A 27,956-nucleotide genomic window follows, 5' to 3' on the forward strand; every position below is an offset into this window, starting at 1 on the left:
CAATTGGTGAATGAGCAGTTTCTCTCTGTGAAATGAATTCAAGAGCGGGAAACCACCGTGAAGTTAAACTGATTATGTTGACAGAGATATTTTCCAGTTTCCACCGGAATGACATTCTGAAGGATTATCATTTGAAATATGACTAGATTTAACTTACACATTACTTTTTATCTAGCACCTTTCAAAGTCACACAAGGCAGTTGTGGTATTGGTATACATCATACATTTATTAGTGAACAACCCTCTCAAATCAGCCACAACAATTAAAAAAAAATATGATTGCACTACTTGGTAAAGCATAACTAGCAACTTTCATTTAAAAAAAGTACAAATCTTAAAAATTTCAAACAGTATACAGATGTATATATAATACACTAACTAGTTATGTTAAATGCTACAAACAATATGATTCCAATGGAATGAAAAATTATAACATTAATAAGAACCATTTCCTATATATAATATATATTAGTTGTTTTCTCCCCCCGCCCACCCCCAATACAAACATGGAAAAAAATGAGGTAACTGTAAATGTGCAAGTACCAAAGCAAAATATCTGCCTAACACAGAACACATGCCCCTGGCTCTGTTGGCGGGTGGGTAGTCTGGTGTTCAGGTAAAGACCCCTAGAGGCCAGGGAGAGTAAGAACAGTAAACCACTATCCCACCACAGCAAAAAATCATTGGTAAACAATAAATGGCGTCTACGGAGCAATCAATCACAAATCCTAAATAAATTTTAGCTGCTTATTGGAACACGTTTTTGCACCACACAAGCTGTGAGATTATTTATTAACTCTTAACAGAAAGACTACAAGACTCTATTCTCAGTTGTCATTAAAAAATTACCTCATTACCTAGGCCTTAATGGGAGGTTCCCCTTTTTTTATTTAATAGGGTAGCTGGATATTGTCAATTAAATATTTACTCCAAAAAGAACAGTGCTAACATTAATATGAATTAAGGTATCTATATGTGAACAATACATTTTAAGATATTGATACACTGAGAGCAAGAGCCTGATAGGCAGGTACAGTACTACACTGAAATAAGTATGACAACACTTTATTCTTCTTTTTTTTTTTTTAAATCCCTTAAACTATATTGATTTTCACTGACATTGTTAAGGGGTATTAGTATAACATGCTTTAAGAATACATGGGATCCATGACATACTATTGCATTCACGCAAGTGAGTTTTCATACCTAAAAGCAGAACATCTAGCACCTTTTCACTATGGCTTTTGATAAACTACAGTAGTTTCAGAGCATGTACTTTTCAGTCATTAGGGCAATAACAGTAACACAATGTATGTAAGAAGTTCTGGATTCAAGACCAGTTTGTTTTTTTCCTCTATAAAATGAAGCGCAATAAAATCTTGTAGTCATTCAGTTCTATTACAAATGTGTGCAGTACAATGCATGGCAGTTATCAGCTGAGCGTTAAGATCCAAACCCCCAGAACCCAAAGCCAACTAGTAACTAAAAATCAGTTGGGATCTGGTTGACAAGCATGCATATTGTGCACCATTAAATAGGTCCCCGTCAGATTTTTGAGATGTCCTCCACTATAACACACTTGTTTTGCTATTTTTATTTTTTTTTTAAAGTCATGCAAACACCTCTGAAGTTGATTTGGGAGTGAATTAGGAAGGATAGTGTGCACAGCGGCACATTTCCAAATGGGATCACAACTGCTATGTCTCACCGTATGGTTTGAGTACAAGAACAAAAATCAAACAAGTCTGAATAATACACTTGTAATGAGTTGCAGTGTACATTGCCTCTTTTCAGTGAATATTAATAACATATTTACTGCTCTTTTTTTCTTGCATGCCTGTCTTTAAATGATGTAATATTTACTATTTCAGACAAAACTGAATATTATAATTGATTACATTAAATTATGGTCTGAGGAAAACGACCAAACTAAATTCAGATATACCCTTTTCATGGCATCCTTTCCATTTGAAATGGACTGTTCTCCTCTATTTTTATATATTGAGAGGCCCTGAGTGATTTTTTTTAAACTTACAATATATGCCAGCGAATAGATATGTACACATAGGTTAATTCACAAAGCTGTGGGTTTAACTCATTAAATGGCTTCTTTTTTTCTCTAGAAGGTGGCACACACGTCAAAGACTCACATTCACTTAAGAAAGAAAAGTAAAGGAAAAGGCAACGTCCCTTCACGTATAAAAAGCAAAGGTTACAACTGCCTTTTAGTGCTTACTGGGGCAGTTAAAAAGACCAGAATGAATCCAAAGCAAAGGTTCATTTGTTGTTCTTTTCCCCTCCCGCCCCAAATCTATCCTGTTGTACTGTGAACACAGGCAGGGTTTCTACACTACTGAACACTCCAGCTCGGTGTCATTAGAAGCCTGTCCTGATCAGTGTGGGATACAGAGATCGCGGAGTGTCACCAGTGACTTCTACAAGGGGTTTTCAACATTCTTCTGTCTTCAAAACATTTGATCTAAAAGCATTCACACTGAAGCTATACATTTTGCTCTTTTACAACACCATTACCATGGCCGCCGATAGTGACCTGACCAAGTTACCAGAATATAACACATACCATACGCAAACATTGTTAGTGCTCCAACTCTTTCCTTCGATGCATTTCCTCTAGAAGATAAAACCAATAAATAAACTTCTTTTTTTTGTTGTTTTCTTTTTTTAAATGGCATACTTTTAAAACAAGTGAAAATGACAAAGTATTTTCAGGATTAGTAATAGGTTTGTGCTTGTCAAGGTCATAAGAAGGCAGAGCTGAAATCTTGAACAGTAGGCTATATCTGTATATTGGATTTAGCTCACAAACAAAGAAATAAAAAGCCCAGTCTCCCTAAAAAGGGGAAGAAAAAGTTCATTTAAAACTCGCGACTCACTGCACATATTGCTTTCTGCACAGGCCTCAGCACAGCCTTCGGACGAGGACTCCCATCCTTAAATGCAGTCAGGGTGGAACCACATGCTAGTCTTTCCTCATGGCGCTTTCTGAATAAGCAAGCAGTTCTTTTAGTATACTTCTTTGTCTCGTGTTTTTTTTTTTTTTTTCTCTTCAAATTTGATCATTTTGGTGGCAATGCTTGATTAAAATATTGCTAGTCTGAATCAACAGTTCATGCAAATCCTAGCATGCTGCCCTGTATCCAGTGGTTACACAATGCATTGGCTCTGTGAACAGGACAAACATACACACATACACACGCACACGCGCGCACACACACACACACTTGCCAGAGGAACAATGCTGACGTGGAGGGTGGATGTAGCACTTGTGCAGTTATGCAGGATGACCTCAAAAAGATGCAGTCGTTAATCCATGACTGCTTTTTGTACAGATCTGTGTTCCAGAGTGGATTATCTGGGGTAAAAGATACCCCACAGTTGCATGTCCCATCACTTGCAGTCCATAACCTCAGGCTTAACAGAATGTGCATTTAACCACAGCAAGTCACACTTTCACAATAGCATTGGCAAAAATCTAAATCAAATAAGGGATAAAACTGTTGAAATGATCAATACATTATTGCAGAACATACATTATTAACAAATCACTTTGCCGAACACCTATAAAAACATGCATCTATGATGGTCAGGCGTTGCCTCCAAACACAGATACCCATGTTGAAGTATTCCTGTTATTTTTCTGCTAATTGCACATGGTGTCCAGCCTATCATCCTCCAGGCTCCGAACTCACCTCTTCCAATGAAGGACTCCCACTATTCATGAACACCACAACCAAATCCACTAAATAAAAATGAAACCCTGTAAACAAAAGCAGCAAATAATGCATTGTAGGGAAAATCTTTGGAATCTGCAACGAGGGGGCAGAGAAAGAACTGGCTGGCAATCCCAGAACTCTGGCTATAGGCTGCAATAGGCAGTGGGTTTCATGAGACTTGGACAATGAAGCACAGCAGAGGTACAACAGGCTCCAGAAACAATCCTGGATTGCTTATTATTTAGGAAGGGGGCAGGAATAGTGGGTTGGTAAGCTATATTTACTGGAGGACGCAGGGTAGGTGGCAGGTGTCCCCAGCTTAGGGGCAGCCTCTGGTGTGTGCAGCTTTCCAGTTCAGCACTCAGAGACAGTTCTCACTCCACCTCCCGGTGTACGTCCGAAGCATCGGCTCGGCAGATAGGACAAGTGCGATTGGTCTGCAAGTCGAACGGAACATACAAACATATGAGACGCTGTATCAGAATTCTAATTCACACAAAACAATGTGAACACTACGAAAAGAAAACGTCGTCAACTTACCTTTAACCATTTATCCACACACTTGGCATGGAATTCATGGTTACAAGGTAATACCCGAAGTAGCTGCCTACACTCAAAGTCACTAAAGCACACAACACACCTGGGGAGAGGAGAGAAAGTAGCCAGGGTGTAAACAACCATCTGCTGAATACAGGTGAAATGTAAGTGTCTTTTATTGTTTGTTTAAAGGATGAGAAGAGGACTTACAGCGTTTGTTCAGATAGATGATTCTCAGAGTTGAATCTGTAGGACGGAAGTTGCTCTATATCTGCTTTTGTGAGTCCACGTGGTTTCGCTTCACCCAACCTCTCAGCCAGATTTAGTAATGCCTACACATACACACACACACACACACAGAACAGTGTTGATTATGTTTCCTGTCATTTATTACTACTTTAAGTGAAACTGTAGCTTCTCTATAAACAAATAAATAAGTAAATAAAGGTCCAACCACCACACTTACCTCATAGTTCTCCATCTCCACATCATCCACATCCAGGTCGAGACTGATGGCTGGTCCCACGGCTGTTGGAGGCACAGGAAGCATTGACCTGAACAGAAATGGACAAAGATATTCTGAGCAAACGTTAACACAATCACTGCAACTTCATTTCTGAAAAGCAGAGACACAAAGGCCAGAAGGCAACATATGATTAACCCTAAACCAAATATAATGTTCTGATCCATCCACAGCGGCCAGTAACCTACAATATACTGCAGGTACTCACAGGAAGTAAGGGAGGAAGCCTGGGTAGTACGATGGAGGAGGTGGAGGAGGAGGGAGCGGTTGCTGCAACCGGTATCTCTGTCCACTCACTCGCCGTGGTAACATGTGGGGATATGGCTGAGGAGAAACACACATATTAATGGAATGATCTAGAGATAAGTCGGTGATTAAATTTTACAGTCTTATTGTGACTATTGATGAGATTTGTAGATGAGTCAAGCATCAAGCTTAATTTTATTAAAGTAAATGTTTAGTTAAACTTTACTCAGTCAGCACAGTGGTTTTATTTAGGGTTTAGTTTAAACCTTTGTGCTGACAGCTTTTCTCCTCCAAGCAAAATATATAAATAAATAAAAAAAAGTAAACTGTCAATGTCACTGGGAACCAAAGATGAGAAAACGTTTCAGAGGATGTATGTCTTACCACTCCGAAGGGAAGCTCCTGATGCAGAGGCTCTTGAGGAAGATACTGTAGGGGCATAGAAGGAGGCAGCGCTGGTGGGTGATGAGAAGGAGGGTAGGAGAAGGTCCCTAATGGGTGCTGGTCCCCTCTTAGGTCAACTTCATTCTCTACCCTCTGTAGAGGCTGAGTGGAGAGTGAGAGATTTGTTGTCAGACCCAACATGTGAATGAAAAGGAACAAACTAGTGGCTACACTCTACATCCACCGGACTGTGGTTTCATCAGTTAACGTGTGCATAGTGTAGACTACTCACCATGCGTGGGTGTTGTGGCTGTAAAGGGACAAACTGGCTCAAAGGAGTAAGGTGCGGTGGCTGGTGGGGGGGCACAGATGGGGTTGGGTGCAATACAAAATGTTCGCTGGAGATCACCGGTGGAAAGGCTTGATAAGACACTGGCATATGCTGCATGGTACATGCCTGTATGAGCTGAGGAGAGCAAAACAGAAGAGAAGGTACATCAATTTATGTCAGTCCGTGTCCTTTTTGGATTCCTATCAATAAAACTCACCACTTTGAAGCAGACTGCACCTAACCAAAGCACATCTGCTCCTTATATTCACTAAGGCGCTTATAATGAAAACACATTGCAGGCATGTAGTGAACACAAGTGATGCATACATAAAACCAGAGCACTAACAGTATTGCACCAACACCACACTAATAATTATCCAGTTTCTACAACAGTTGCTGCTAATAACTGTACTAACATCACAGCTAAATTACAAATCCTGCATAGTAACAGCAGCAGCTTGTTTGTTAATCATGAACTGTGACAAATTGCATGGCTAGTATGGTGTGCTACATGGATGCCACTAACGTTTGGGCTCTTCCTTTTCAAACTCACAGGAGGAGGAAGGCAGCAGAGCAGAGAGAGCTGTCCGCTGAACATTACCGAGCATGCTGGGAGCTGCTGAGTGTTGCACCCCGGAAGGGGCTGCCCGGTGTGGATGGGAAATCCGTGGGTCGTCACCGTCGTAACAGTGTATGATATTGGGACTGATCCCTGGTGCATCTTTTAAAAAAGAAACACAAAAGAAAGTGGAGAGAGGGAGATGGGGTGACTAAAACTAAAGCCTAGCTGTCAAAAAGATCTCATCATAAACCACTATTGACAATATATACACACAATTAATGTTTAAAACAAAATATGCATCTTATTGAATAATACATTTGTTCAGGTGAGACAGCAAATCACATTTAATAATTGCAACAACTTCTTTACCCATCACGTTGTTCTCATTCTTTTACCTGGTCATGTAGATCCACCATGATGGGGCTCTGCTGGGGCAGGTGAGCAGCAGGGTGAAGCATGCGTGGTGGTGTGCTGGTGTGGCTGTATTGTCTGGACTCATCTAAAGGAACCTGTTGGTGATGTTGGGAGAAAAGCAGATGATGGAAATTCTCATCTTGGCCCAGCGAGGTGTGCAGTACAGGTCTGTCTCGTCTCCCCCACTGGCGTCTCACTGGTGGGCTATAAGATCAAATAGGGGGGAAAAAAAAAATCTTTGTTGACACAGATGGTACAATCTATAATCCCGTGAGACAAACTCCTGTCAGGTAGACAAGGACTGTGTCGTTTCTTTAACATGAACTGTTTTTTAACTTGTTTTTAAAGACTTGCTATACAAAAGGGGCAAGTGAGTTTAGTCATTTGACAACACAAACTAATCAAGAACACTTTCAGTGGCAGAGAATAAATACAAATGTATGTTATGGTTATGTGTATTCAAAAGAAGTTGCACATTTCTTTGGCATATTAATTATAACAAGCAGACCATACATTTAAGTCTATATTTAATACATTTTAATGTGTCTCACTAGGGGCTTACAGTGCTTAAAAAAAACTCCCTTATGGTAATTACTCAGAGTGTAGATTTGCTGGACAGAATGGGAAACATGTTGCAATACAGCTGCTCGTTCTAATGTTTCACATGAAAGAAATGCCCTTTAACACACTTATTATTTCAGAGCCAGTGATTTAAAGTTAAAGACTAAATAATTCATTATTCATAAAACAGTTATTGTAGAGAAAATCCAGAATCCAGGTGAATATTCAAAAACATTCAAACATGTCCATTGTCTGTCTATTATTCTGTCAGACAAGAAAAAGGTACTATGATTATAAATGATGACTAACACAACAGAATTCATGGCAGAGTCGCTGTATTGGTTTGTACTGGACTGTATAGGTGTACAATATACAGGGACCAGTAAGTGTATGTCTTTAATGCTAATAAGTATCTTAATTTACAATTTACATTCATGAAAAATAAAAAGGCAGCTTTTTCCCTCACTGGTAAGTCAATGCGTGCCCTACTGCAAAATAAATGACATTTTATCTTGTCTTTAGGAGAAGCAAGGCAAAGATCTTACCTTCTCCTGAGATGCACTGGGGCGTTACAGGGCTCTCCAAGGAACCTCCTTGGGTTTAAGGGGGCTGTTGGTGGCAGCCTATTTACTGCTATTTCCCATGGTCGCATTGGTGACGTCGTGCAGACGAGTCACACTCTGGGAAAGGAAACCGTACAGTGGAGGCACTTGTAGGTTGCCTCTGATTGTCTTAACCCTGCAAAAAAAAAAAAAAAAAAAAAAAAAAAAAAAAAAAAAACACACAAATTGACCAGTTAACAATTTGGCTTCTTATGCTCTTATGCAACTAAGCACACAACATAACACTTATGAAAATTTTGTTAACAAAGTTTATGTAGCTAGTTGTACTTAGGCTTTTTCCAACAGGAATATACTGTACCAAATATCACCTTAAATATGAACTGTTCCAGTTTCATTTTAATCTTACATATATAGAGATATTTAAATCTGCATTATACCACTCCCCAAACTGGGATAAAATATAATAATAGAGTTAATTTAAAATTTTAATGCTGCTAATATCCATGAGGATCACACAATTGAATTTGAAATTGGTCCTCATATGTTTTTACTCAGGGGATATTTTCACAAAACATGTTTTGTTTTTGATTAGCTTATTGTGGTTTCTTATTATTTTATTTTAAATGACCTAGATTACATCAGAAAACTTCATCTATTGTATTCTCTCTCAGCGTGGTGACTGATCCCAACACTGTGTACATGCATCGACATCCAGAAAGGCTGCAGGACACAATGCTCCTAACAACATTAACAATGCCTTTTTTCCTTCTTGCGACCTAACTTCTGCCTTTCCTGGGGACTGCTGGGCGCTTCATTAATGGATTAAATTATGGCTTGCAGTTTATATTTGCACATACTTGCTCCAAGATCCCAGCGGGGCACTGAATTAGCGAATCACTAATGGAAAAATACACCAGAAAGGGTTCACACATTTAAAACACACAGAACTGTGTGTGGTTATTAAATTACAGGAAAAACACAGGGCTGCCCAGTAAGGCTAATTTAACACATTTCAGCACAAACATACATCAAGTCACACTACTCATGTATAGATTCTATTATAATATATCGTTATATATATATGTTGAGATTAAAATGAACAAGAAATGCTACTAGTTCGCATACTGAGAAGTGCAAGTGTCAGTGTAATGAATGCGGTATATTCGGGGACAGACTAAATAGGGGTCGCTGCAGCCTGCCCGAACAAAAACATGGAAAGCCATGTGCTCAAAAGACAAAGCAACAACAAAAGATGTGGTAGACAAGCGGGACCGCTCGCTGCCGTGCGTGTTTGGAGGCCACCGTCCTGTTGCACCGTCTCTTCTTCTGCATGTGTCGCTGCGACAGTGAGAAACATTATCGTGGCAGCCGTTGGTTTCCTGCTATCAGCGCAAATTCGATGTCCCCTGTTGAAGGAGAGTGGCTAACTTTAGCCGAGCTAGGCTAACGCTTTGTCCACGTCTAGCAGGACTCCGCTGCAGTCGAAGGCTGTTCCCAGATATTTAGCCAGCACGCTAACTAACACATGGTCGGGACGTGTGCTCGCTTACAGCCTGATATTTAGATAAAAACATGTTACGTGCATTGTACCGACAGGATTAGCAATGCCAGTTGGCCAACAACACAGTTCACGTCTTACTTTGTTTGCTACTTTGCTTCCTCGGCGAGAAGGAGAGATGGCAGGTGTTTCGATCTCCAAAATGTCGTGTCCCATCAAGTTACCCTTGCACACAAGCGCTCCTGAGTCGATGCGATCCCCCGATAGAAACTACCGTTAACCGAATAACAATCGACTGTCCTCCGACAGGTTTCTGACGGTGTCCCCGACGGAAATGCTTGTTTAGCTCGCTAACGCTAACCAGCCAACAGAGGCTCCACACTGCTGCATAGGGAAATCCGTCTTTCTGGAGAAACCCGTCAAGTATCCAGTTAGTGAGCGTTTACCTGAGCACGGATCACCGTTAGGGGACCGGACAGGTCAGAGGTCAGAGATCAGAGATAACGTCAGCTACACGGAGAGCGTTCCTTGGCGCGTGTGTGTTCCTTGAAATGCATTGTTATGGCGAGGCCACGCCCCCCACTGGCCTCGGCGGCCAATCAGCGCGCAGCAAACACAGACGGCAGCCGTCCAGACAGTGAATCAAAACAAGCAGCTGCTGTTGTTGCTGCTGTCACATGAACAAAAGGCTCCCCGGGAAGTGCAGGGTCACCACAAACCTCTGATTAAACCTGGTTCAACCAAACATTGTCGATCATAATAGCTAAACCAAATGACAGAAAAAGGGCCCTGATCTTAGTTATTTCCTGCAACTTACCGCCTACAGCACAGACATCTATACGGTGCTTTTACAAATAATAGTCAACAGTGATGGGAAGTAACGAAGAAAAACTGAATTAAGTAACTAGTTATAAGTCATCCGTTGCATACAAATTAGTTTACAAAATATGCTACACATTGTTATGGATTAAAATACCCAAACAACTGTTAAAAACCTCAACCTCAACAAACACATACATATGCACTAAAGTGCTTCCTGCATGTTTATGCATCAATAACAATGATTCAATAATAACTTTGCTACTTTACTTTGCAGCTGACAGCCAAAATAGCTCAATACTCTTGTCATTCTTTCATACTCAAATTAGGATCCTGGTCTAATATTTAGCACTGGAGCATCATCATCCTGATGAATGTGTGTGAATTTCCAAACTTGTGTCTCTTCAAATACCAAAACATACGTAATGAATGTGTCCATTACTTCATTGTTAGATTCTGCCAACCTAAACATACCCTGTGCATTTTGTAGAACACACTGCTTCGCCTCACTGTAGGTCTCTGATGCTCACAGTCTTCAGTTTTGACTCTCACCAGAGGCCACCGTGTCCTACCGTACATTACCCAGCCGGTTATGTAATATTGCACTTGCATGATCCAGTGAGGAACACTTTTCCTCTGCTAATATGCGAAATCCTTCACCTATGTTTTTGAAGGACAGCTGCAAAAGGTTTCATTTGATGCTGCACCTGACAATTATGAAGCTTTATTGGGCCTTTTATAGGCTACCATTCAGGCCCAATTTGTCCAGTAAGAGTTAATAAATAATGTCTTCGTTTGCTTGGAATGCTTCACTGTAAAGCCCTGAAACATGTCTGTTCATTTGAACGCATCCACAGCTATGCACACACGCAAATGACGACTTAGGAGAAAATCAGCGGCGTACAACATAGACTGAAGGTAAATATTACAACATCGCACTCGGTAGCAGCAAAACAAGGAGGGGCTGGAGGTTGAGCAGGATGACAGCCCTAATAACCCCTCTAACCATCTCCCGTAAACACGCACCGCAAACCTCCAAAATTCCCCCGAGACGATGCAATAACAAGAGGAGGAGTGTAGTTACCTGATTGTTAATATGCAAACATCTGATCACTGATATTTTTCTTGTAATGCTCACATCTCGTTAGGCTAAGTGCGGCATCCTATGGTCAGCTGTTCCAGTATGGAACATTCCGTGGATTTCACCACTGCTGCAGAGAAAGGTGCTAAACATCAGACTCTCGCATCAGCAGCACGCGTTGTCTAAATATTGTGCGGTTTAATTGACTTTGAATCTCCTCAAATGTCTTCCGTAATCGACACTTTTAGGTTTTGGAAAGCGTAGTCCAGCCCCACGGCTGTTTTGGTTTTGTGCTGTTCCTCGTTACACCCCCATTTCTGCGTATTTCCTCAGCAGACAGCACACGCCGTGCTGCCATTGTTACCGTAATGGACGGAAGAAAGGGACCCAGTCTGATTCAAAGATCAGCTGCGAAAAGTTCCCGTGAAAAGCAGCCGTTCATTTGTCCCCTGGGAAGAAGTAACCACATCACTTATGTAAGTAAAAGTAGTGGTGGTGAAGATCCTGAATTCACACTTGTATTACCTAAAGACAGAACCTGTTAGGGTTTCAGCAACAATGATTTAAAGTGTCTCAAGATGAACTGGTTCATTATGCAGAATGCCCCCTTCTATTATATTAGTGGTGTATTATTATATTATTATAGTGAACATGCTGTAAAGCATAAACCATATTTTGATAGTTACTTGTGTATACGTTTTATGTACTATTTAGTGCTACTTTCTTAAAATTGAAAGTAGCACTAAATTATAGTAAAGTACAGTTGCTTCTAAATTGTTGGTCAGTACTTTTCATCACTGCTCTCCGGTAATTTCTGTGCAGTTTATTAGGAAACAAACAAGCAAACAAAAACAAGAATTAACTAAGGCAGTCAACAGGTTACGTTATGAATATGTATTTCCTCTAATTAAACCTTTATGTCACTTCATCAAGAAATCATACTGTAAAAATATTACAATAAGCCTGTGTACTCGTGTGCTCAGCGCTTATCAAACACCTTTTATTATCTTGTCAGTGTGGATAGCTGAGCTCGTTCAGTGTGTTTGCTTTTGTTTCTGTTTACCGCAATTGCTAAGGCAGTGCTTTATTACATTCCCACCCATTTATGTTTCTATTCCTGTGGCAGTGCTGTAAGTCATAAACCAAAGTTTAATTGGATAAGATTATAGGAACAAAGTTCTGGGTGGCATCAGTGTGTGGACTGAAAAAGCCTGGAATTATACTATAACTGTGGTTTATTATCAGTTTCAAATTCTTATTATCAGTCACCCCCCCTTTAGTCCTCTAGCTTGAGGTTACAGATAATAAATGAACAGATTTCTTTTTCGGTTGTTTTTTTCTTTTTGTTTTTTGTTTTTATGTTGCTCTGAGAAGAGATACACTGCTTTTATGTTATAATTTTTTTTCCAGTATTGCTGCTTTAGGCTGTTTGACCTTTAAATCAAGTTAGGCCACAGAACTACATTTGTTTTAGAAGGTCTTTGACATTTCTAAGTTCAACAGAGCTGTCAAGGATTGCATTATACAAGCCCTTGTGTATTGCTGTCCTCTGGGTGACGAGTACCAACAGCTCCACCTCATTTTAAAGCATATTAGCAAATGTTAGCATGTTAGCACGTGATATGAACACCATGTCCTTGATAGATATTGTACCATATAAGCATGGGCTCAGTTATCTCATCAATTTAGCACCGCTATCCCAGTACAGCAACGCATTTCTGCTTTTGTTTTGAGGCAAACGGCTGATTATGCATGAAGCCAGTGGCACAAGAAAAAATAATCCTTTGTGTGATGCCCTTTAATGAGGAGTGAGGGTTGGATGAGGCGAGTTTGGGAAGAGTTCATTAAAGAGGTGCATGGATCTGTGCCCTCTAAAAACGAAGTGGGTCAAATGATGGTTCTGATGTGAGCTTTTAAAAAGGGTCCTGGTCACAATGGGTTGCCATGACAACAGAAGCACCCATGCAGACAGTAAAGCAGCTCACAAGCTCGCGAGGTTCGGGTATGGACACTGGTGACCCAGTATGGCCCAATGCCAAGTATTGCTACTGACAGGAATGGCCAGCCCTTGATGGAGAGAGGAGTTCGCTGCATGGAGCCTCCCTCTCATCTCCAACCAAGGCTTCAACAGCCTTAATGTAGCCGTGTGTGAGAGCAAACTATAGCTGCGATTGGTTGGCTTTTGCACAGATTATCTATTTTACTTTTTGAAATCAGGAAAATGTCCTTGGGTGCTTTTTTACATGTTACTGGCAGTGTGTTTCCTGTACATACTTGTTAATCATTTATATTTACAACTGTGAGACAATAATCACTAGGAGGAAAAAGAGCCAAAGGTCTCATCAGACGTCAGTAACTGCGAAGCTTCTCTGTGAATGCCATCTGGTAAGTCCGACTGCTGCATTTTCAAGTATTTCAGTTGTAATTATTTTAAGTATTATTGGGTTTCGATGATTAGATTAGATCACGGAACAAATTAACTTTTTCTTCTCTATATTTGTGTATTTACTGACTGATCGAAAATACAGGAAATTTGGTTTGTTGTGTTCGATTTGATGTCGTAAGAACTCTACATCTGTAGAAAACATTTAAAGCCTATAATCATTGCAGAAAAAATCAGGCATTAAAAATTAGCTCATTCTCACACACCAAATAATTCATACAGATTTATCAATTTAAACTCTAGTTACTCTTAATGACTAAAGGACAATTCCCTAAATAAATGTTATATAAAGATTTTATTGTGAATCACTCTGAACCTCCCAGCTTGAATTTGATCTGTTGAAGATAATTTCAGTTGTTTTTGCCACTAAAATCTATGTTATCCTCTTTTACCTTCAGTACAGAGGAAATGTTCAAGGCAAATCGTGGTACTGTTCTCAAGTGAATATGAGGCTAAAGTGCAAAAATAGCCTCATATATTCTGAGAATTTCTTAACATGTTGCTGATATTTGATTAAAATGTTCTATTTTACAAGCCTATGCTTAAGTTAGAAACCGATATTTAACTATATTTTCCCAACAGAATACGATTTTATATATTGTCTTCCAACTTTTCGAGAGCTTTAAGATTAATATTAAGAGGAAATCACATACTGTAGGGCAAAACACTTTCTCAGTAAATGAAACTTTCCAACATGTCATGCCCGCTCTGCTCAAAAATGTGTCAGCAGGTGTTTTCACCACCTGTTATGATGTTAATAATTTGGGTGTGGCCAAATGTGATGGGCAATATGCTGTTAAATATCAACCCACGCGCAATTTTCTCACCTGACTTCAAGTTAACTTGAATGTGTTTTTTCCAGCTATGAAACTGAATACATCTTACATTAGTTTCAATATTGTTGATGTTAAATATGATTATAAATATAATTCTAATAATAATAATATGAATACTCTGTCTATGGTGCACCTCATTTTATCAATCATTAGTTCAGTTAGTTAAGCAGTTTCCCCCTGGGATTAAAAAAGTTCTTTGAGTCTTGAATCTTGAATATTGCTTTATTATAAAGTTTTGTACAACATTCATACACCCCATGAATAGTCTGGGCTGTGATGTTCTTCCATCTTTGGGTCTAATGGCACCAGCAGACTGACACACTAATAATTTCTTATGACAATTTTAGTGACAACTACTAGATGTATTTCTGTGGCATATGGTATCCAGTGTACTAATTGGAATAATGTTGATGCTCTGATCTTTCATCTTGCACAAAAAAATATAATATTATTTTTTACCTGTGTCAAATATATGCTTACCTAGAGATATTCCCTCTAACCTTTTGCATGAAAGTGACCATTGTAGACATAATGCTACCTATTATCTAATAATCAAAGATTGGTCGTTCTTTTTATTTGCAGACATGGAGGGTATCACAGGAAGCCTGCTACTGCTGTGCCTTATTAGCTTATCTTATGGTGAGCATCCAATAATCATTACCGTGATATTATAATTGTGCATTTACTTTATTTCCTAACACTCAAATATTGTGTCTCTACAGCAAATAATGCCCCCATAATCCACAGTTACGTTTATAGAGTGTGTGAAGACACTCCCATAGGTATCTATTTGTGTGTGTTTTAATTTTACTTCATCTTTGTCATCATGCTTCAACAATTAGTGCCCACTTTTTAACATCTTCCACATGTTGCTTTCATAGGTGGTTTTGCATTTTCTATAGATGCGTCAGATCCAGATAATGATACCCTGACTTACGAACTCACTGTACCCAATAACATGTTCTTCGAAGCCAACGACAAGACTGGAACCGTAACAGTCAAAAAGCAACTGGACAGAGAGGTATGGTGTGGCAGAAATGGGGACACTCACATCTTCAACCAATGTATTTTGGTTATGTGCATGTGTTTTATCATTTAATGTTTGTTTTTTATTATAGACTGATGATTTAATGGAGCTTGGAGTTACTGTGTCTGATGCCCTCATTGAAGTAAGTGACATTTACGTTAGTGTTTATTTTTGATCAAATTGTTTATAGCATTCAAATAATATTCAATTCAATGTATTTCAGACAACTGGAATATTAAATATTATATTGTTGGATGCCAATGACAACAAACCCATATTTGACGATCCTTCATACGATGTTGATGTTCCAGAAGTGAGTGAAACAAATTTAAGTTAGCAGTTTTCTATCCCAGCATGTTACACTGTTACATATAACGGTAACTTAACCTTGTCTAATCCACATCCAACCCACCAGAATACTGCTGTAGGTGCTTCTCTGTTTAGGGTTCGAGCCACAGATGCAGACTATTCAACTGCTAGTGTTATTTATTACAACATTGACCAAGTAAGTGTCCTCAGTAAATTAATTCATTAACAGAATGTTCAGTTGTCACATAAATTATATTAAAGCATCGACTGCCCTTTTTTTTGAGGTTGTTCCACATACTGGATTCAGTCTGTTTAGCATTGTAAGAACAACTGGTGAAGTCAGATTAAATGGAAGTCTGAACTATACTGCGCTAGGCACCTCCTATCGGCTGAAGATAAACGCAACTGTAAGTAATAATGCTTATTATTATATATATGTGCCCTTGATGATATTAGTAATAAATAAACACAGAATGTTTAGTTTCACTCATGTTTCCTAAAATCCTTAAAGCAATAGTACAATATCTAAAGAAATGCTACAGGATAAAACATATTTGGAGTGGATTACTTATTTCATGTGAATTTACAAACATATTTATGAAAAGTTTAATGTCCTTTAGCTTAAAATCTAAAGTTGTTTCTTTGTGAATGCATGGGCAACAGTAATCTGTGCAATGATTAATTTGATATTCCAATTAATTTTTAAATTTATTTGAATCAATAATGATTAATGACTTAAAAATATAGTTTTTACTGTGGAAAACTAAATCTTTTAGTACAAGTTGCATGACAGTTTTGTCTGTATGTTCCTTAACAGGATGGTGGAGGCAGGTGTCCTGCTGAAGCTGACTTACCACTCACTTACCAATCAAACTCAGTTTTTTCCATCATTTCGGTTGTGGACGTCCCAGACCTGCCTCCACAGTTCACCAATCTTCCCTATGTAGGGACAGTTGAAGAGAATTCACCTAAAGTGAGTGCTGATGGATTATAGACAAAGGGCTACATCAGAAAGTGGGCAGTAAAAAATGGAAACTATGGCGTGATAAGTGTACAGCAGTAAGCCTGTTGTCAGTTGCCATTTTGTTTGTATGTAAATATAGAGGCTTTATAATCCTCTTCTTCTTTGACAGGGCCAGTCTGTGTTTCAAGTCACTGCCACTGACCAGGACGCAGGAGTCAATGACGATATCACATATAGCATTGAAGGTACCTAAAGACTTGAAGATGTTAACATTATACACTATGAGGCAGAGTCCTAAATTTTTTTTTGTTCACAGCTTCGACAGCAGATGGCCTGTTTACAATCTCAAGTGATCAGGGAATCATATCTGTCTTGTCAGACATAGACAGGGAAGCCATTGGGGACACTGTTACCCTGATTGTAAAGGTACAGTTGTTGCATTTAACTTTAATTTCTCATAGTTTGTATCCGTCTTAAGTTAAGTGTATAGGGTTGGGCCTGTTCTGAGCAGGCAAAGAATAAAGTAGCAAATGTTCACATACCTTTTTAAACTGTCCTTACGTAACACAGTCCATTTTAAATAAAGTTTCTTAAAAGTTTTAATGTGGCCACATATCAGTGTGCTAAACATGAGTCTAGAAGGTGATTTGGCTTAGCATTAACAGTGTAAGCATGGCTCTGTGATGAGTTATAAGTTACCCTGCTGTGACTGGATCCATTTTAGTGTGTGAACTATGCATGAAGACAATTAATTAATAATTGTGTTCTATTCTGTTTCAGGCTACTGAATCCAAACCAGACATTAATGGGATCAAAGCCAGCGCCACTGCATCTGTACAGATCACCATCAGTGACGTGAATGACAACAAGCCAGAGTTCTACAAGTGCGGCGGCTCAGAAGAGGAGCCCTCCTGTGTGCAGGCGAGTCACTTCACAGGAGAGGTTTCTGAGCACTCATTGGGGCTTATCTCTATCAACATGACTGTCAAAGATCTGGATAAGGTAAGAAAAAAGCAACTACTCTATGAGGTGCTACTGTGATGCATGTACAACAAGTGATACACTATGAGTGACATAAAGCATTAATCATCTTTGAATGCGTTTTCACAGACGTCCCGCACTGAACTAATCACAGAAGGGACATACAAGAGTGTGTTTTCTGTGCAACCTCAAACGACCCTGTCCACTAGCACTGTTCAGCTTCTGGTCAAGCAGCCAGAAATAGTGGACTTCGAAAAAATACAGCAAATGGTTGTACAAGTAAGAAAAAATTCAAAACAGTCTTTGAGTCTGAGATAATATGTGTCAGTGACATTTTTATCTTTTCATTAGCATATTTGTGAATTTTTCTTCTGTGCTAATGTGTTGGTGCAGGTGATTGCCATAGATCAAGAAGAAACTAACTTCAAATCCACTGCAACAGTTACTATTATCATTGAGGATACCAATGACAACAGCCCCCAGTTCCCACAAGACACATATAAGTTGACGGTGGATGAGTGTGCACCTAATGGGACAATACTGGCCAACATTACTGTAAGTTTTTTTCTTAGACATGTTGAACATAAAAAAAACATTTAAATAGCAGTTGAATTGTACATTTTTCCTGCAGGCCGAGGATCCTGACACTATGGATCAAGACAACATCACCTATATACTTCTCCCAGAGAACATGTATGTCGACCATTAAACCAAACTGTTGTTATTGTGGTCGGTCGTGGCCATTCTGTGTTTCATGATAAACGAGACAGCACCCCTGAGGAATCTGTATGTGTGTTTCTAGACGACAGTATTTTGATGTGGAGCCACATTCGGGTGCAATATTTGTCAAAAACAATCTTCTGTTGGATCGCGAGACCAGAGCTCTGTATTCAGCAACTTTGCAGGCCAGAGACACAGATGGCAAGCCCGGCACCACAGTGCTAGAGATCACCTTGACTGACTGCAACGACAAAAAACCTGTCTTCAACAGAGACTCTTACGTGTTTTTTGTTAAAGAGGGTGGACAATTAAAAGAAACAATACAGGTAACTAAAAGATAATAAGAAGTGAATATTAACAATTAACATCTTATAGGTATATTTAAAATAAATTGTGATTTATTTGATTCTCTGTCTAATAACCAGTTGTACATATAGGCTATAGACCTACCTTTCAAATGGTAACATACTTTTTGTAACGTAGTGGAATTATTCTTAATCATTCTTCTAATGTTTCTCATTTGGACAGGCTACTGATGCCGATGACCCCGATTCAGTAAACAGCCAAATCGTGTATGGAATCTTGCCCGGCAAGTACAGTGATAACTTCACCATCAACCCTGACACAGGTGTGTTGACCAACGCGGGCGAACTGGACCGTGAGGCCCTGAACCCAGATCTAGATGGGACGATTGAGATCAACGTAACTGCGACTGACAAGGGTATTCCCGCCCTGTCCTCTACGGTCCCGGTTATTATCAATTTAGAGGTAAGACTAAGACTAAAACCTATTGATTCTGTGTTGTTACTGATGCTGCTGCTCCTGAGGCTGAACTAATGCACAGTGTTTCCTTTTGTTCGATCCCAGGATATCAATGACAACGCACCACAATTTAATGCCTCTTCTTACAAATTTTGGGTCAAAGAAGCAGAAAAAGGTCTGTATGTAACTTTACACCTGGCTTTGAAATGTTAAGAACTGTCTGGCTAGGTTTGAATTTTATTTTCTATTAAAATCAGGTGCATATGTGGGCTCCGTTTATGCTGAAGATTTGGACCAAACGCCAGAGTTTAATCGCATTTCTTTCAACATCGATGGAAGTTTTGGCCTCTTCACTATTCGCACCTTTGCAGAGCAAAGAGGTTACTCAGGAAACATCACCGTAGACCAGGGCACTGAGTTAAACTATGAGGGCGGTCACCGCGAATTCACGCTCCAGGTAGAGGCAGTAGATCGGGAACAGAGGAAGGCGACCGTGGAGGTGAAGGTGGAGGTGGTTGACGTGAACGACGAGAGGCCTGAGTTCACACCAATAGAGGCTGTGACAGTGAAGGAGAACACTACCATCACCGGGGCTGTTGGGAAATTCACAGCAGAAGACAAAGACGGAGACCACTCTCTGGTCTACGAGCTGGAGTCCATGAAATGCAGATGTAACGGCTCTCTGATAGACTGCAACTGGTTTATCCTGAATTCAACAGGAGAAGTCTTTGTCAATCCCGAGTCCACAGTGGACTATGAACAGTGTGACCAGGTGATAATAGAGGCTTGGGTGCTGGATGAGAAAACAGAGAAAGGACTGAACATTAGTGCTTCAACAGGTGAGGGATGTATACAGCTGATAAATCGTCATGTTGATAGAGCCGTGAAAACATCTAATACAGCGCTACTCATACAAGTCAGTTCACTGTTCCTGTCTTAATCTCTTTCAGGAAAAATGGTGATCAACATTGAAGACACAAATGACAATGCTCCAGAATTCATTCACTCAGATTCTGTATTTGGTGAGTGTGACAATGAGATGTTTTTTTTTTAAATCACTTTGTCTCCATAGTAAACAGATGCAAATCAAAGATTGCACATCATCCTGTGAGTTTAATATTGATTTCACTTCTTTGCACTATAGTTGTGGTGTCGGAAAGTTCAAGCAAAGGGACCTCAGTTGCAAAAGTTACTGTGAGTATGAAATAAGAACAAAGAACTGGCACAACATCAGCTTGTTAATGTGACATGATGTCCAAACTGTTTTGCTTACGTCCTCTGCTGCTCTCAGGCTACAGATCGCGACACTGGAATAAACGCGCAGATTGTCTTCAAAGTAGAGACGGTCCAATTTGTAGACACCAACAATGTCGTAAGTGGCATGAGGACACTGTTTGAGGCCGTGACCACACAGCAGCAGGATGTTTATGTTGGAATTATTCAGTGAGTATATTTAATGTTGTATTCTTTATATCTTATCTTATTTAGGAAACCTACAAACTACAAGATGTTGTTAAGCAACAACACAGAGATATAAAACAGAGAGAAAGTTCAATGCAAAACAGTCACAAAGAGTCACAAAACAGTTAAAGATGCATAAAACAACCCTAGTGACTAAAAAGAGATGCAAAATGACTACAGTCTGGGGTTCAGTGTCTCGACCAAGGACACTTTGACTTTAAACAGACTGGAAAAGTCAGGGATCAAACCACCAACCCTGCAATTGATGGACATCTTGCTTTACTATTGCACAAATACAGAGGAGACACGATTTTGCAGCTAAAAAGATCCCAAACATCACTCAGAGACAAAAAAAAAAAGACTTCAAGGAGAAAGACGAAAAGACACAAAATGGTGATTTCATGATTCCTTCAACTTTCCATAGAACAATCGAAAAGCTGGAAGCATCACTGAAAGGGAAGTATTTGGTAACAGTAAATGCAGCTGATACTGGTGGTCTCTCCCGGAGCACCGTGCTAGAGGTGAGTGACTGGCATCACCTTGCTTTTGTCTGCGAACCCCAGAGAAATGACAGAGACACCTGTTGTTAATACTTCTGTTCTTTTTATATTGCAGATTTTCACAGTTGATGAATCATTTAAAGTTGAACTTCAGTTCTCACAACCTGTAGCGGAGGTCGAAAAAAATAAAGATGCAATCGTCAGGTATACCTGTAAGATATTGTAAATGTTTAGTTAGTAACCTAATTGAACCGGTTTCTTATCGGGGGACCACATTTCTCTGGATTTCCAGATCTCTTACTGCCGCCACCAAAGCTGCTGTGGACATTGTTTCTATCAAGCCTGAGACTGATGCAACAACGAGGCAAGTTCCTTTTGATATCACATCTAACTTTAAATCACCTTCCATCAAAGTATAGGATTCACTATTGGAACATAGATTATATAAATGTCGAACACCTTTTCACACATTGACTGTGACCACTAGGTGGTGCCAGTGCATCTTTACAAAAAAATCATATTGAGAATCACATAGGCATATGATGATATAAGTAAAGGATTCCAGTAACATAGGAGCATTTAGATTTTATATCTATACATCTCAGTTGTTGACTTGGTTCATTGTATTAAGTGAGTGCTTTCTGTTGCCCTCTCAGGAATTCAGACATCACCATCATGGTGGCATATTTTGTCTATTCTAACGGGACAGCTCTTACTTCTCATGAAGTGGAGAAGATGTTGTCTGATCCTGACCATTACCTTGCACTGACAAACCTTGGCCTAATGTACATTGTAAGTATAAACTGAATGAACTTTATGAATTAATGATGTCTTCAATCAGATATATCTCTCTCACTCTTGCTCTCTGACGTTTACTGCAGAGTAAAAGATGCCAAAGTAGTATCTAAATGTTGGAAATGTAATTTAAGTGACACAGTTAAATAAAGATTAACACATAATAATTAACAACTGTGCACTAAGACAGATTTCTTGCTTACTTTGTTTTCAGGGGACAGGTCCTGTGACAGAAACACCTGTAGATACTCTGAAGTTTGTCCTGCTGGGGATCGTGGGAGGTCTTATCGTCGTGCTGGCCATCCTCACCACCTCACTGTTGTGCATTCGCAGAAAGTAAGAAAAGAAACTGTGCAATAAAGTTAGGGACAGGACAAAAACAAAGCACCACTCATCTATGAACATCTATGAGTGTTTCTGTGTATGTTTACTTATCAACCCGCTACACGCTGCAGCTACGGGAGGAAGCTGAAGGCAGCTAAAGCCATGAACACTGCATCCATGATGACTTCTGACAACCAGAAAAGTGGTGCTGTGGTACCCGGAACCAACAAGTACACAATGGAGGGGTGAGGAAATCTGCAATAGCAAAGTAATATACAGAAGTGAACCATTACATGGACAACTAGAACAACGACTTATTTTGCACTCTGTGTATTTCATTACCTCCGTACAGTGCTAATCCCGTTCTCAACCTTAACATTGATGCAGCAATGATCTTGGATGAGGAGAGCTCCGATGACAAAGTCAGGTAAAGACAGCCTTCCCGCGATTGTCTCCACCATCTGTTGATAGCAGTTATATGCTCGGTCACCACAGTTTGACAAGGCTGTGGCTCACAGTGACACATAACCTTGCTCCTGACTATGTAGCTGTGCTGGGTAATAAGCTGGGATGGTTTCCAGGGGAGCATTTTGTCACAGTGTGCTCACTCCACCATGCTGTGACAGAGAGCAGGCTTTTGGTTCACAACTAAACCAAACCAACAAAACAAAACAAAACAAAAAAGTAGAAAAAATGCAATGAAATTGTGATGGAAATAAGTGCGTAAAAAGTTTTCTTCTCATTTTTCACTCAAGCCTTAATTCCCTGGACTGCAGCGATGACATGAATATTCCTGAAAAGGATACGAGCCCTATTATGGTGAGATTAAAAACCATCCTCATTTTTACGACATTGCTAGAATATGGTCTAATTTTAAAACGTATCGTCTCCTCATTAGAAGAGGATCCAGGAGGAGGAGGAGGAAGAGGAGGACAGCTGGGAACCAGAGTACATTGAGCCTCTGGGTGCAGCACTGGCCCAGCGGGGCCAGAAGAAAGACAACCCCATTGTGGGTTTCAATAACCCTGCATTCAGCACCACAGATCTCTGATGGAAATAATGAATGGGAGAACGCTGACAGGTGGACCTACATTTCTGTAATCAGGCTGACGGAATCAAACTATTGCTCACATTTACTATATACTGATAAGAGTGCTGTCAATCTTCTTATCTAACCCTCAACATCTCATCTCATCTCATCTCAAAGTGAATCCGTTTTTCTTCTAAATGTTGAACGCTTCCTTTTAAAATTGTCTTTACATAAACATCACTTAGACAATGAAAACCTGTAAAAAGCAAAGAAAACAATTGTTGGTTGCGCATGTGAATCACTTTATTTTATTCATTTATTAAATGATGGCTGTTTTGAAATACTGTATTATAAGTTAACATACAACGCTGATTTTTGTTGCAGCTGACGCAACTAGAAAGAAAATCAAAAAAGAGAGAATATTACATAATGTCAGTGTATGAATGGAAACCGTATTTATGTCTGCACATCAGTCGGAAGGCTTAACCTTTCATTTGATTGGGTTTGAGATACTTGTTGCTGAAATAAACTCTCATGCAGTGTGACTGTGACTTCTAACAAGCAGGTGATGGAGGAGATCATTTCACTGTCTACTGACATCTAAACGAATGTATCACAAGTGCAATTTGTAAATAAAATTATATTTCTTCAAACGTGAATTTAATTCCACTTGAGTAAATGAATGAACACCAACGTCACTGACACTATAATAACGTCTGAATTAAAACACAATTAAAAGAGGATTAATCACATAATTTACAACTAAGTAACATATTATGGCATTAAAATACAGTAAATAATGACTAAAAACACCCTCATGTCAGGAGGACCACCGATTTCTTCAGTGATCATGATTGTGCTTGTATATTTTTATTTCTCTACACAAATGTGTCCAGACAGACTTTGCCAAATCTAGAAGCAGAATATAAGACAAACGAAAGCCTGCACTGCCGGAAGAGACTCGCCTCGCACACAGATCAAGGCAGCGTTTATATCAATTCAAATCTCCATACATCCAAAACAAAATGATCTCTAGACTGCCAAAAAAAAAAAAAAACAAAAAAAAAGAAAAAGCCCAAAAAACATCACTCTACTATTATTTCTCTTGGCTGAAGCTGTGTTAAGCTTGTTAGCAACCAGGAGAAGGTATTGTGCTTGTTGCCATGGCTTCATATCATCTGAGGTGGGTTAAAAAACAAAAAGCAACAGCTGAAATGACTCAGGGGACAACTGAATGGTCTAGGTGAAAAACATTCAACGAGGAGAGCGAGCGATGACGTTGATATATCACCCTTACTTTTCCAAACATGGAGTCCATTAAAGTGTCTGTACAGTGAGAAGTTACAGGAAACTGGTGAAAAAGAGCTATCCAAGAAAAAAAACTGCCACAAAAAAAACATATGGCTGGTTCTCGGTGACCCACGCTCCATGTTGCAGGCTGTACAGTAAATGCTCTTGTGCTTGGTTGCCTCGACCGAGAAGGTGATTTGCTTTTTCACACTTTCACGACTGTGTCGTGTGGACGTCAGTCAGTGAATGCACTCAGACATGTCACATGTCGTGGTTGGTGCTGCTTTTTATTTCTTTCCTTCTTTATTTCTGCAGCCAGCTGTTGCTTTGTCCTCGCGTCACTCAGCGGTGTGAGCTCTGGAGCAACAGTGTGGCTGCTGCATGTTCTCCATCAGAAGGCGGAAGGGGTTCCTTCTGCGTCGCCTCGCCTTCCCATCCCGCTCCCCCCTCTTACCGGCCTGTCCCTTGCCTGACCCCGAGCCCCCCTGGGTGGGCTCTGAGGTGAGGGGCGTGGCTGAGGGGGTGAGGGGAGGTGGGGGAGGCATGGAAGGCTGCCTCTTCTGTTTCTTCACCTGTTTCTCCAGGTGTTTCTGGATGGCTGAGCCCAGCACAGACACCTCCACCACGGCTCCGTACACCTCCCATGTCATCCCTTTCTCATCCCAGCTCACCTCCTGCACCGGCTCCTCACATTTGTCCTCAGCTTTCTCCTTGCTGGTCTCCATTTCCTCCTTTTCAGCTGCTTCCTCCTTTTTCTCTTCAGTCAGTTGCTCCTCCTCTCGAGGTTCTTCACCTTTGTCCTGCTCAGCTTGCTCCTTTCTATCCTCTTCCTCCTCCATTATCTTCTCCTCTATGCTGACCTCCTTCCTGATGTCGGGGAAAGTTGTAGCTGTAGGTGTTCTTGGGGTCATGGGTGCTGTAGCAACAGAGCGAAACTCCACCTGCTGTCCCACCTGCATCTCCGCATCTTTAGTCTCTGCACTCACAGTTGCGCATTTCCCGAAGGAGCTGGGGAAGTAGAACGCCTGCTCCCCCTCAGGAGGGGTCATTGGGCTAGTAGCCACAGACTGACACTGCACCACCTCCAGGCTTACCTGTGTGCGGATGTTATGGCAGCCGAAGGGAGCTGGAGACTCAGGGACAGGAGGTTTTGTCACATCAGTGAGCTCCTCACAAGCTTTTGTGTTTTCTTTGACTTCTGAATTGGCAGATTTTACACTGGTCATTGATCGTCCACTTGCAGGAATGGATGTCTCCTCAGTTTTGATTTGTGGTGGTTTGGTGTTATTCTGAACCTGTTCTGGGTGAGCAGTTTCTGCGGAGATGTCTTCCTTCCCGTCTCCCCTCTTTACATCACTTTTGTTTTCGATAAGTTCCTCATATTCATCTATCTTGACCATCTCTGGCTCAATGGAATAAAAAGATGATTCAGCCTTCTCTTCACCTCCCTCCTCATTGTTGCTATAGTGGGTCACCAGAATTGTAATATCTTGATCCATACTTCCCATTCTCTGCTGCTTACACTGCTGATTACTATCCTCCACAGTTACTCGTGTATCCATTAACCCAGCATCTGGGCAGCTGGCAGATCCAGATTTCTCTGATTCAGTCTTATTTAGACTTTCCTTTTCTCCACTTTCCTTCTGCTCCTCACTTTTTTTCACTTTCCCCTCCTTCTGCACCATCTCCCTTCCAGTGAGCTCTGGGAAAGCTGTGCTCCATGGCGTCTTTGGGGTCATGGGGGAAGTAGCAACAGAGCAGAACTCCACCTGCTTACCCACCTGTAGCTCGGCATCTTGGGAGTCAGTACCCACTCCTGCAGATCTCCCAAAAGAGTTTGGGAAGAAGAAGGAATTTCCACCCTCAGGAGGAGTCATGGGGCTGGTGGCTGCTGAGTGACTCTGGACCACCTCCAGGCTCACCTGTGTACGTACGTGATGCTGGCCAAAAGGAGCTGGGGATCGTGGGTCAGGGGAACGTGGGTCGAAGGGATCTGGAGCCGATGGCACAGGCACCACAATACTTTCTGCCTCTTTTTCTCTGTCCTGACCCAGGCTTTTGTTGTCAGATTTCTCCTTCTGAATTTCAGTATCTCCGTCTCCGTCACTCAGGAACTTATTACTGTCAGAGATTGTCACATCATTGTGTAAAGCTATTGTTATTTCCTCAGCTCCAGCTTGCTGTGTCAGAGCAATGGCATCAACGTGGATACAGTCTTTAACTTGTATAAAGTCAGTACCACAATCCCCTCCTGAAAGCTCTTGATCTTTGGATTTTGGATTTTTCTCTCCGTCCTCAATGAAGCTGGCATTCATCTGTAGTTTTGGCTGACAGCCCTCTTCAGTCACTGACTCTTGACTCGTGTTTATTGCAGGTCTCTCAGGCACAGAGCTGCCATCTGAGCCGCCTGGACACTCTCCATCATCTGGCTTCCCACAGGGCTGGTGGTTCTCTTTGAGACCCTTCATCTCGTCCTTAAGGCTTCCCATTCTGTATCCGTATGAAAGTGGCAGGAGTACCTGCAGGGTACAACACAGCGCTGACACACTTGTTTGTTCAATTTGTAGACAGTAACTACAACAACGAGCTTCAACATGAGTGGGAGATGAAACAATGGCTTGTTTTTGTGATAAAAATATTCTGTCACATGATATTGATGTCAAGTATTCCACACACCGATCTGTTACATCACTGCTACTACTTGATGAAAATTAGTCAGGCTTCATATGATACTGCAATTGGGCATTTTACTACGGTCATTAAACACACCAGTAAACTGCAATTAAATGTAAAATATCTGATTTAAAACATTTTACTGTGTCATTTTAAGTCAGATATGTTTACCTTAAAATTATATACACATAGTTCTAGTCCTTAATCACATAAAATCAAAAGCATGCACAGGAATCCAGCATCAGATCTCAACTATGAAAACAAACATAACACAAAATGTAGGAAATCACGAGTAAGAGACGTACTACCTCAGCAGTTCGTGTCAGACTGAAGTCTCTCCATAACTCTCTCTCAGATTTGGGTCAAACATCGTAAATCTCATCAGTGATCAAGAACCCCACATCTGTCCGTACATCTCCCCTGCTGATTGATACTGATTGCAGCGGCTAGAGGTTTGTCTCTAGAAGAATCTATCTTAGGCAATCCTCGCTCTTTAAGCTGTGGCTGTGTCTATTGAAAAGCTTCACATTTCTAGTTTCCCTGGAAACCACGGTCGGGTTCTGGCAGTGAGTGGTAATGTAATGACAA

General features: G+C 40.5%; 3 protein-coding genes across 7 annotated transcripts; 1 reads left to right on the forward strand and 2 right to left on the reverse strand.

Moving 5' to 3' along the window:
• Positions 1-206: 206 nt before the first annotated feature.
• On the reverse strand, positions 207-11,553 carry rnf44 (ring finger protein 44). Of its 5 annotated transcripts, none has more exons than XM_026357831.1 (11): positions 11,311-11,553; positions 7,838-8,030; positions 6,713-6,935; positions 6,309-6,476; positions 5,717-5,890; positions 5,425-5,586; positions 5,003-5,118; positions 4,738-4,825; positions 4,482-4,603; positions 4,275-4,374; positions 207-4,171 (listed from the first exon to the last, which is right to left on the reverse strand). In XM_026357831.1, the coding sequence occupies exons 2-11, from the start codon at positions 7,942-7,944 to the stop codon at positions 4,109-4,111; spliced, it is 1,323 nt and encodes a 440-aa protein (XP_026213616.1). In that variant the 5' UTR covers positions 7,945-8,030; positions 11,311-11,553; the 3' UTR covers positions 207-4,108. The 5 variants fall into 5 exon arrangements, with proteins under 5 accessions (XP_026213616.1, XP_026213614.1, XP_026213615.1 ...); XM_026357829.1 differs by having other exon boundaries at positions 11,257-11,553; XM_026357830.1 differs by lacking the exon at positions 11,311-11,553 and adding an exon at positions 9,800-11,225.
• A 2,014-nt stretch (positions 11,554-13,567) lies between these two features.
• On the forward strand, positions 13,568-24,030 carry cdhr2 (cadherin related family member 2). The gene is made up of 31 exons (XM_026358360.2): positions 13,568-13,638; positions 15,115-15,171; positions 15,255-15,314; positions 15,414-15,553; positions 15,651-15,701; positions 15,783-15,872; positions 15,975-16,064; positions 16,153-16,275; positions 16,686-16,841; positions 17,002-17,077; positions 17,149-17,258; positions 17,613-17,834; positions 17,943-18,092; positions 18,207-18,368; positions 18,445-18,506; positions 18,616-18,859; positions 19,062-19,301; positions 19,401-19,470; positions 19,553-20,134; positions 20,246-20,317; positions 20,440-20,489; positions 20,587-20,738; positions 21,181-21,277; positions 21,372-21,460; positions 21,549-21,620; positions 21,913-22,048; positions 22,266-22,387; positions 22,507-22,620; positions 22,728-22,802; positions 23,131-23,194; positions 23,277-24,030. The coding sequence occupies exons 1-31, from the start codon at positions 13,629-13,631 to the stop codon at positions 23,424-23,426; spliced, it is 3,888 nt and encodes a 1,295-aa protein (XP_026214145.2). The 5' UTR covers positions 13,568-13,628; the 3' UTR covers positions 23,427-24,030.
• On the reverse strand, positions 23,325-27,860 carry LOC113160151 (G protein-regulated inducer of neurite outgrowth 1). Its single transcript, XM_026357226.1, has 2 exons — positions 27,677-27,860; positions 23,325-27,214 (listed from the first exon to the last, which is right to left on the reverse strand). The coding sequence occupies exon 2, from the start codon at positions 27,182-27,184 to the stop codon at positions 25,034-25,036; it is 2,151 nt and encodes a 716-aa protein (XP_026213011.1). The 5' UTR covers positions 27,185-27,214; positions 27,677-27,860; the 3' UTR covers positions 23,325-25,033.
• Between the last annotated feature and the right edge of the window lie 96 nt (positions 27,861-27,956).

The sequence above is a fragment of the Anabas testudineus genome, chromosome 10 (genome assembly GCF_900324465.2).
Source record: "Anabas testudineus chromosome 10, fAnaTes1.2, whole genome shotgun sequence".
Taxonomy (NCBI): domain Eukaryota; kingdom Metazoa; phylum Chordata; class Actinopteri; order Anabantiformes; family Anabantidae; genus Anabas; species Anabas testudineus.